This window comes from Monocercomonoides exilis (assembly GCF_001643675.1).
Source record: "Monocercomonoides exilis strain PA203 chromosome Unknown scaffold19-1596985, whole genome shotgun sequence".
Lineage (NCBI taxonomy): Eukaryota > Preaxostyla > Oxymonadida > Polymastigidae > Monocercomonoides > Monocercomonoides exilis.
In genome coordinates, this window is record NW_027150564.1 from 1030437 (window position 1) to 1041216 (window position 10780).

Below are 10780 nucleotides of genomic sequence, written 5' to 3' on the forward strand. Positions count from 1 at the left end.
AAAATAATATGTGTGGAAGCAGTTGTTCTTTTGCTCTGATCTGCCTCATCAGAGTCAATGGATCACCATTAGAATGCAGAACTCAGATCAAAATGGCAGCAGAAATTGCATTTTTCAGAGAAATACAACTTTTGAATGAGCTAGAAATCACAGAAGGTGCGAGCGAACTTCACAATTATAATTTTTTATTGGAACGGATAAGATGACTTGAAGGATGGCTGTAGTTCAAAGCTGATTCATGACGCGAGAGAATATGCTGCGTTTTGCGGGAAATATGATAAGCAGTTCAAGGGTGTGCAATCCTGGATTATTTGTGAAACCAGTGCAAGATACAGAAGCATTTCAGCTCCTTCGATCTTGAAGAGGAAAAAAAAATACTTGAAGAAAGCAGGGGAAAAAACTATCCAATGGGAGGAGTTCCGAAAGAGGGGAAAATAAAATGAAAGACCAGCGGTGATATAAGTGCTGAAATCATACTGGAATATCTTCTTGTTTGAGTTTGGATTTTTGATTTGAAAGCGTTACTCAGGAACAAAAGCAAATGAAACTTATCATGCCAAGAATAGAAATTCTTTTTTTAATCATTTCAATGCTGCCTCGCCTCTTCTTTTAATTCAAAAATGAACAAAAAGGTAAACATCTTGCAAAGGATGTGCCTCATTGGACAGCAGCCTTCATTTCAATTTCTAACAATTCGAAAGCAATTGGCCAGAGATTTTGCGATGGCACGACTGAGATCGAGAAGGGGAGGTGCTTTCGGCTGCTTGTTGGAAGAAAAAGCCAAAATAAAAGAAAGACATATAATGGAAAAGGAAAATCGAAGGAAGTTTTGAGAGGTCAATGAAATTGGGGATTGTGATCATTTGAAGAAGAAGCTACGCAGTTTCATGGATTGTTGAGTCGAGAGATAAAGGCAAATATGACAGGTATATTGCAGAAAGTTTTTTTTATAAATTGATCTGAATTGGAAATTGAGCAAAGAGTCCAGCAAGTTGATGAGATGGAGCAGCAAGCAACTCGATGCCCAACATCAAAAAATACTCAAAAGAAAAATAATTCGAAAATAATAACAATAATTATAACAGCGATGAAACTTTCAACAAAACACAACAAATGAATCGAGGATATTCCAACAACTGGTGTGCAGCATCTCGGCTGCGACAACAGAATTTTCAACGGTTTTTTTCACCTGTTTCAGAATTGACTTTTCTTTGATAATAATTGTGATCGTTTCATTCATATGCATGACTTTCCTTCTTTTTCGATTGGAAGTGTTCTGACAGCGCTTCATTTTTAACTATCAACTTCATTTTTCAAAACAAAAGCTGCTGATTTGCACCTGCAGATTGCTGCTGATCATTCAAATACCCAATGGAATGCACTGAAAGATGAATGATCTGATGCTACTATATATCTGGCTGTGTTTTGGCGAATTTGTAATTTCAGTCTCTTCAAAGACTTGCTTTGAAGCATTCTTGGGAATTGTATCATTTTGAATCCTATGAGCGAATAACAGAAAATAAGCATTTCACTGTTAGCAAGGCTCAAGAGCGTTACTGAATCGAGGAATCATTAGGAGCATGCTTGCTTAGCAATTGTGTTGTGTGTTTGCGTGTGTTACTGTTGCTGTTGCATTTGATGAAGCAGTGGCAGATTGGGGAAGGAAGCTGCCACGATATCCATAATCGGTGTCAGCCTCGAAGTCGACAGCATCAGACATTGTGAGCATGACAGCGCCTGCAGGGAAGTGCTGAATGAAGATCCTCTTGAGGCTTTCGAGCGATGGTCTGTCTCCAGGTGCACGCGACCAGCATTCCTTTGCCACACTGGCAAAAGACGAACTGCAGGTCCTGTCGATATTTGGCCTCTCCCCATTCACAATCTTCTGTCCCGCCACCTCTGCCTCATACTCCCCAAACGGGATCTCCAGCGTCAGACACTCCCACAGCATTATCCCGATCGAGAACACAACTGATTCCTTTGTTGCTCCCATCTTTTTGTTGATTAGCAGTTCTGGCGCCTTCCATCTCATACATTCTTTTCTATTATCATCCTCATCCTCAAATGCTGATGATGGCGGTGGCGAGTCTTTCCCATTTCTGTTCACAGTGGAGCAATCAGATGTTGATGTGACAACAGTTGATGAAGAGATGGATGAAGTGTCTGAGTCTGAGGAGCAATCGGAATGAAGTGCAATGCATATGACCATGTGCTCGGAAAAGAGAACAATGTGAGGGCTGAGATTGGCCAGCGAAGAGAGTTCATCTTCTTCGTCTTCAAAGGAGTGAAGTGCAAGATTAGCCACCCAGAACAGGATTTGGGCAGCTGTCATCTCTCTTTCTTGCAGAGAGCCAATCGCCATCTCTTTCTTCTCATTTCTTCCATGCAGCAGCATGAACAAAGAATCCCTCAGATCAACAATCAACTTTTCATGGGGGGATGAGCAGGCCATTGCATCCACCAGATTAGACATCGACGAGGTTGTTGGACACAGATCTTCCCTTCGAACAAAAGTGGATTCAGTGTCTGAAGTGTCTGTTGTTGAAGTGGATGAGATGGAAGGTGATGGTGTTCTCTTTCTTATCTCTTCCTCTTCTTCTTTCTCATCAACCTTCTCCAGAGCCCATTGAGGGATCTTGTCTGAATCTCTCCCCAGAATGTATTCTGTTGATCCACTTTCAGAGAGAAGATGCTCTGAAGACTCTGAATGTCCCAAACTTTTCTCATACCCCCTCTTCTTCATTCTTTCTTCATTCTTCTTTTCTGCCTCTCTCTCTGCTTTCCTCCACTGCTCCTCAGGAGACATCTCCATCGTCACCATCTCAATCAGTTTTGGATCCTTTTTCACTGTTTCTTCCACAATCACCTCAAGCTCTTCTGTCCGTCTCTTCTGCTTTCTCCATCGAACAATAAAGGCAACTGCAACGATTAGAACAATCAAAAACAAAACAACAAATATCACTGCAATTTTCATAGCCCATGATGTTTTCCCTTCTTTTCCTCCTTCAACGATTCTTTCATCTTCTTTTTGCACAATCTCGCTCCTGTTCTTCAAAATAAATTGTGCTGTAGATGCTGTAGCATTTGGGCTTCCAAATAGGATGCTTACAGCCACTTCTGTGGTGTCAGGCACCGAAGTCACGATTGAGGCTGGGATGACTGCATGGATTTCTGTTTCATTTTCAAAGAGTTCTGCTTGCAGCGGATATGTCTTGAGTTGATGGAGGGAGCCTTCGATAAAATCGATCTGGAGGAACAGGTGGCAGGGGAGGAGTAAAGAGCCGATGAGATCCAGAGAAAGTGCATCGCCTTGGATATGTGAGTTAACTGAGTGCAGCTGTGGGATGAAGAATGGAGAAAACCTTTCTGAGGCCAAGCCTGCAAGAATGCAATCGTCGCCTGCAATCCACATTGAGGTGTTGGGGAGAAAGCCATCTCCTCCCTTGAGGCTGACGATGTTCAGGAGTGCGTTGTGTGAACAGATAACGTTGTTTCTGATGGATGGGTATCCAGCAGCGTTTGGATTGTTGCCAGAAAACATCCCAAACTGAATAGAAATGTTTCCGCCAGAGATCGACAGTCCTCCCTTGGACGAATTGGCAACTGTTGTATCTTTTGTTGCTCCCGAGCAATTGAGAAGATCGATCATGGAGCCATTCCACTTGCACAAACCTTTGAATGAATCTGCATTGGATCTGAGTTGTTGTGGGTCAGTTTCTCCATCAAATGCACACGAAGTTATGCTTGCATTGGATTGGCCAGATAAAGCAGAGATGCTCCCTTTATCTGAGGGAGAGACGCATTTTCTGAATGAGCAGTTCTCCAATTCGAACGATGGTGATGAAAGTGAAGCAGCCAGGCAGCATGGGCCCATTGAATCTCTGGATATGTTTTGAAACGATGATTGCCTGATACTTAATGAGGAATTTGCAGATACAAGGTTCACAGCACAACCATTTGTCAGCACTATTTTTGTCGATGACAGATTGTTCATCTCGACATTTGCATCTTGGCATTCGATGGAAAGCAAGGAGCCAGACAGCACAGATATGGCATCAAATTCGGAATGATAGCACCGGATGTTCGAGCAAGCACCAGAACCATCTGAGGAAAACGCAATCAAGCTTGCTTTGCTCTCAACATTTCTGACTTGAATTTTTTGGAGCTGAGAATCTTTGCAGTTGTGAAGGATCAGAGCGGATTGTTCAAGTTCACAACTGGAAATAAGCACCTGCTGCATGGAGAGGTTCGCCAGATTGCGGAAATCCAATAACGCACCAGAATTCACATCAGAAATGTTCAAGTTCATAAATGAGCAATATTGTCCCCCTCTTGCTTCCACGCATAAAGAACTGAGATGGAGGCAAGCAAAAGTGCATTCGTTGATCAGCAGCCTGCCATTCTCCACGAGAATGATGGTGCAGTTCAATTTCATTTCAGGATAATCATTCGAATCATCTTGGGAGAAGAGTGCATCTGTAATTGACAAGCTGCCATCAGTCAGGGATAATAAGCTGGGGTGTGGAGAAGAAAACGCGCTTCCGAACATGAACTTCAGAAATTCGATTTTCACTCTGGATGCACACGTGAGAAGGCTGTTCATCCTGCTCTCAATGCTCCTGTTCAGGAGGATTGTCCCTCTGTCGCTTTCCTGCTCCAGCGACTTGATCGAGACATCATGGATGCTTATTTCACCAGAAACCAGAGAAACCTCGTCAACGAGCAAGTTGCTGTAAACAGAAGGAATGATGTGAGACAATGCAATATTCAAGGAAGAGCAGGGCGCATTGATAGCTCCACACTGGCGTGAATCTGAGGTGTTGTCTGCTGAAGAAGAGGTAAATATTGTCTCACTCTGATATACAATTACGAGGAGCAAGAGATCTTGCTCGTCAGCATAGTTTTGTGCAGTGCATCCCCAAATGGCGAGCTCCTGGTTGTATGGTGGCCTGAAGTCGAGCTGGAATAGCTCGCTCCTTATTTGGGATTCCACATTGGAGCATCTCACATATATGTCTCTTCCTCTGAAAGCCTTGTTCTCCAAGAATGTGATGTTTTTGAAGAGGAAAGGCAGCGCGCTATCGCTCGTGATTGATGAGCAATCCAGGAATATTGCGCCTCCCCTTCCAGTCGCAGAGCAGAAGCACTCCGAGATTGTGGATAAAGAGCAGTGAAAGAATGCTTTTTCATCTAACCTCATGGTTATGCATCCTCCGCTCTCACTTTGGCTGCTTCCACAGTTCTTTATGGATGTGTTTTGGGCAGACACGCTAAAAGGCTGGCTGCCAGAGGAGCTGATGATGGAGGGTTCAGAAGGGGTACTTTGAAGAAGCGAGTGAAGGGTGCAGCATTTGAGTTGCACTGTTGGGCAAATGTCTTCGTTGATTTCCTGTGTCATTGCTGGCGGCATCACTTGCGGCAACACTTCCACAATGCTTTTGCCCATGAGTTCAACATTACTCATTGAGACATTTGATAAGATAGAACTGCTTCCGCACGATGCAATGAAGATGTGACCTTCGCATTTGATGGACTGAAATGAGCAAAGCGACAATTCGCAAGTACCAGAAAAGCAGGCAACGACACAATAAGGAATTGCTGTGCCAGAGGTGCTGGTAAACAAGCAACTTTGAGCAGAGAAAGCGCCAGCAGCAGTGCTTATCAAATATGTTTGGTTCCATCCTGAGCCATGATCACAACAGACATCGATGCTCAAGAGGGAGCATGTGCCAGTGTTTGTCAGCACAGAGTCAGTATGTTGCTGCTTTCCTGGTTGCGGCGAAATGGCTGCTGCGAATAACAGAGCAGAGTGAGAGTCAATATCGGAAGAGGTCAGAGTATTGTTTGAAATGTCGACTTCGCAATCCACTTGAACTTCATCGACGACGAGGAAAATACTCATGTTTGCTTGTGCTGGATTATCTGAAGCACAGAAATGCTTCTGGCCGTACTGCATTGTTGTGCATGGCTCGCTCTCGCTCCCGCAGCGGAGAACATCCCAGCCGCTGTTCTTGCTGAGATGAATTTCTTGAGAAGCAAATCCAATCAGAAATCGGCACAGATCGAAGTTTGCTTTTGTGGAGTCGCTTCCGATGAACAGATTTGTATCGCTTGCTGTCTCACTCACTTCAAGCGCTAAAGACTGGTTTGTGATGGAAACATTCAGGTCTGATGAAAGAAAGAACATATTTTTCCCGTGTTTTGCAGAGCACTGATCAAAGGTCATCTGCTGGAAGGAGAACACATTGGAAGCCGAACAGTCAAAATAGATGCCTCCTCCTTTTCCGTCTGTTTCACATTCAGCGCAACATTTTGTGAATGTTGCGTTTTCCATCTTGAATTGGCCATCAGCATCAGTTACAACTTTCATCGCGCCTCCCTCGATACTCTGAGTGCCTTTGACATTCGTGACATTCCAATGGGAGCACTTAACACAGCTTGAAATATGGGATGAAAACAGCACTGCACTGTTTGCATTTGCACGGACCATCCCTTGGAAAGAACATGAAACAAGAGATATGATCCCGCTGCTCGTTGTGGCACCATTCAGGAGTTTTGCTGCTGATGTTGGAATCACATGGAAAAGAGGATGATTACCAATATCTGTGTTTTTCACATTCAATGAAATGATTGTTGCTTGAGTGCTTGTGTTGCTCTCGCACACGGCTATGGGCGCGCGCTGAAGGCAGTCTGAACTCAAGGTGCAGCTGTCGATATTTAGTATTCCTCCACAAATCTGAAACAGCCAGTAACCCATCTGGCCGAGCTCGCCTTGTTGCATCCCGAATGAGCAAGATTTCATCGTCAGCATTCCTCCAGAAGACAAGAATATCAAGGCTTCGATCTCAGTATCAAATGAAGAAGGAAGCAAAAAGTGGATCAATTCGACGGACACATCCCCTGTTGAAGCCATCACTTTTCTTGTTGAGGCCTGCAGCGACTTGATGCAAGTGATTTCGGCTTTTGAAGTATTTGATGATTTCAAATCCAAATTGTGCAGTGTCGTTTCGTTTTCAATTGTTGCTGAGGCAAGAACAGCTACTGTCTTTGCGTTTTCTTCATTTAACCTCCCCACACAGTAATTGAGCGAGTGACACGGATAATCCGAGAATCCACACACCACAGTATCAACACCGTCATTGCTTCTAACATGGATTGTTTGTCCAACATCCTCCAAAAACAAAACCAACGGAATTGAATGCTTGTGGTCATTCCCAGTGAACCCTTGCAAACTGTCGAAGGAGTTGTGCCCCAGTGCATAGGCAAATGGAAGTGTTTCGTTTGTGATAGATTCTCTGAGATTTGGTGATTGGACAAACAAGTCGTTTCCGTGTTTCGCTTTGTTAGGCTTTTCCACAGAAAAAGAAGGAGAGGTGATGGCAAATGCAGCATCTGAATGACCAAGATCCAGAAAGATTCCTCCTCCGTATCCTTCATGTATATCAAAAGGTGCCTTGCATTCTTCAAAGGAACATGATGAAATGGTTGCAGCGTACGAATCTTGCAGTGAGAGGAACAATGCTCCTCCTCCATTTCCATCTGTAACCACCCTGCAACGCTTAAAGATGCAATTGTTTATTGAAGTTGAAAATGTTCCATCTGATCTTTCACTCCATGATGCACTCAAACATCCACCATTTTGCACACATTCGATATCTGAAAAAGAAGTGTTCGAAATAGTGATGGATTTGCAGTCGGAAGTTGCAAAAGCGCATCCTTGTGAAAACATAAACTGTGATACATTTACGGACTCAATTGTCACATATCCATTTTCAGCATAAATAAGAGGTTGAGTTGAAGGCTGATTCGATTCAGCACTTTTTGTGAAAGAGCATAATTCCAGCTGCAGAGAACCAGATGACTCGACTGTTATTACTGATCTGTTAAACACACAAACAAAAGAAATCCTTTTTGCATTCAGCGAACCATTGCCGATGGAGATGAGATGATCTGTGAGCGAAATCTCAAGGGATTTTATTGCTGATTTGCTGCTTTCTATTCCGTTGAGAACAATATTCCTCCAGCCAATTTCAATAATGTCTTCTTCGAATTCTTCACTGGACATCAAAACATTCTGTTTCAAATATGAATTCCATCTTGTTACTCCATATTCCACCGTTTGGCATTCCGAACCTGCTCCTCCACAAGTGTTCACATCGCTTCCAGAATTGCTAATGTGTATTTCTGGCTGAGGAGATGGAAGATATGAGTCATATGCAACACCTTTATCATTACAGGGTCCTGCATATTCAGCACAAAGAACAACTTTTCTTGGAGCCATTGAATAAGAAAAACAGGAAATGATGTGTTCTTTAATTGTACGATCATTGTAACAAGATCCAATAAAAATATCTGCTGTATGAGTTGATTTCTGAACTGTATTGTTTTCAAATAGGCAAAACTGTATTTCAAGACTCTTATTATTGACATTTTCTGAAGCATCAAAGCCACCTGCTCCTATTTGAGCATCCCCTTTAAATAAATAACAATTTGATATTTCAAAATCATATTTGTGAACTTGAAGAAATATTGTTCCAGCATAATATGTCAATGCTTTGCTATTTTTGAAGATAGAGTTGTAAATTGATCCACTTCCTCCAGTATACCATGCAACACTTCCTCCATAAGCTGCTGAGCAGTTCTCAAAAGAACAGCCAAGAATCAAAGAAAATCGATTTGAAATGTGTGCAAATGCACCACCAATTGAACTCAATCCTATTCCTGCACACTTGGAAAATGAAGAGTTTGTAATCTCACAATTGCTTCCATTGCTGAAAACAGCTCCTCCATATGCAAATATTTCTTGAAACGTATCAATGCATTCTGAAAATACACATTTTTCAACAGTGAGCTTGGCATTTTCGCTTACCGCAATTGCACCTCCATGAAGAGCGCTGCATTCAGAAAAAGTACAATCTTCAAATGCTATATCACCTTCTGTAAATGATTGCGTTGTATTTGAATAATTCTTGTGAGAATAGGTGTTTAGAGAACGAATAAAAGAAGTGTTTGTGGAGGAGAAATCACCATAACCTAGTGAACCTGAAATAATCACTCCATAAAACGGACAAATGCAAGCAGTGATGAAGCAGTTTTCAATTTTGCTTTCTTGATTAGAACGCAAGTGTTTTGAGTGCATGTTGTTGTTTTGAGTGGAAATGTTGTGGAAACAACAATGTGAAGCAGAAGAAAACGAAAAATTGATATCTGCAATGAATGGGTTTCCGAATTGAGATGAAAACGATGAAAACGAGCTGAAAGAAATGAGAACTGATCCTGTTGAAGAAATTGAAGAGGAGCTTGTTGAGACAAGAGAAGGCAAAATATCGCTTTGCACTGTGTTTATGATGGAGATATTAATCAAATTGACAATTCCATTTGAACACTCAAAAGGAGAGACAGCAAGCGTTGGGAATAATTCAAGAAAGCAATTATGCATTGACAGTTCCGATGCATCTCTTTTAAGCGACAAGGAAGGGGTGCTTGTTTGGGCAAGAATTATTTCTCTGACAAATAATGAAGAATTCAGCAAGATCATTTCTCCTCTCACACAACTCAACTTCATGATTTCATATGTGTTTGATTTCAAACAATCATCTATTCTGAACTGACTAAAACAGCCAATTGTTGGAGTATTTTCTGTTTCAGAAAAATTTTGGATATCATTTGTCTCTGATGAAGATAATTGTATTTTGTTTAACAAAAAGTACTCTTCATTTTTGAAACAAGATGAAACACGAGTATTGCATTGCTCATCTTTCAATGAATAACTTTTTGTGATAATTTGAGAAAATTTATTTTTATTTGCTTCATTGCAATGAGCAGTTGAAAAGAAACAGTTTAACAAAACAATAATGATAAATAATGTTTGCGGAAGTGGTTTATTCATTGTGCATAATATACTAAGGAGGATATGTGAACTGTTTTGAAACAAATGTGCTGCTAATGGGGTTTTGATCTAAATATCATTAAAAAAACAAAATGGAAGACAACTGCACAAAACAAAATGTGTTCAGATTTCTGTAAATATCATCTTAAAGAATTTCTGAATCGTTGTGAAAAAAAGAACCTGTTTAATATTGATTTTCATTTACAGAAAGAATCTAATTCTCTGAATATCATTTTTTCTCCTTTCTCAGTTTTATTGGAAATGAAAAGCCTTTTGAAAAATAAATTAAAAAGATTTTTGAATCGTGAATTTATGAATAAATGAAAAAGAAGGAGAAGAAGAAGTGTTTTGCATCCCGAAAAATATAAGTTAAAAAGTCAAGAAAAATTTGATTAGAAAAAAAAAAGAAAGAAAAAGAAAAAGAAAAAGAAAAAGAAAAAGAAAAAGAAATAAGAAAAAAAAAAGAAAAGAAAAAGAAAAAAGAAAAAGAAAAAAGAAAAAGAAAAAGAAAAAGAAAAAAGAAAAAGAAAAAGAAAAAGAAAAAGAAAAAGAAAAAGAAAAAGAAAAAAGAAAAAGAAAAAGAAAAAAAAAAAGAAAAAAAAAAAGAAAAGAAAAAGAAAAAGAAAAAAAAAAAAGAAAAAAAAAGAAAGAAAAAGAAAAAGAAAAAGAAAAAGAAAAAGAAAAAGAAAAAGAAAAAGAAAAAGAAAAAGAAAAAGAAAAAGAAAAAGAAAAAGAAAAAGAAAAAGAAAAAAGAAAAAGAAAAGCATAGAATAGAAAAGAATGGAAAAGAAAAACGTTAGAATTTCAAAACCTTTTAGATGGATCGTTGAGCATGTTTGAATACAATAATTTTATTTTTAATTTATTTTGAACATTGAAATGAATTTGTTG

At 40.2% G+C, this 10780-nt stretch overlaps 1 protein-coding gene across 1 annotated transcript; it reads right to left on the reverse strand.

Moving 5' to 3' along the window:
* Nucleotides 1-1588: 1588 nt before the first annotated feature.
* Nucleotides 1589-10389, reverse strand: MONOS_937 (putative Protein tyrosine and serine/threonine kinase; the record flags this gene model as incomplete). The annotated part of the gene is made up of 1 exon (XM_067879863.1): nt 1589-10389. Exon 1 carries the CDS (start codon nt 9887-9889, stop codon nt 1589-1591), a length of 8301 nt encoding a protein of 2766 aa, XP_067728560.1. The 5' UTR covers nt 9890-10389.
* Nucleotides 10390-10780: the final 391 nt, after the last annotated feature.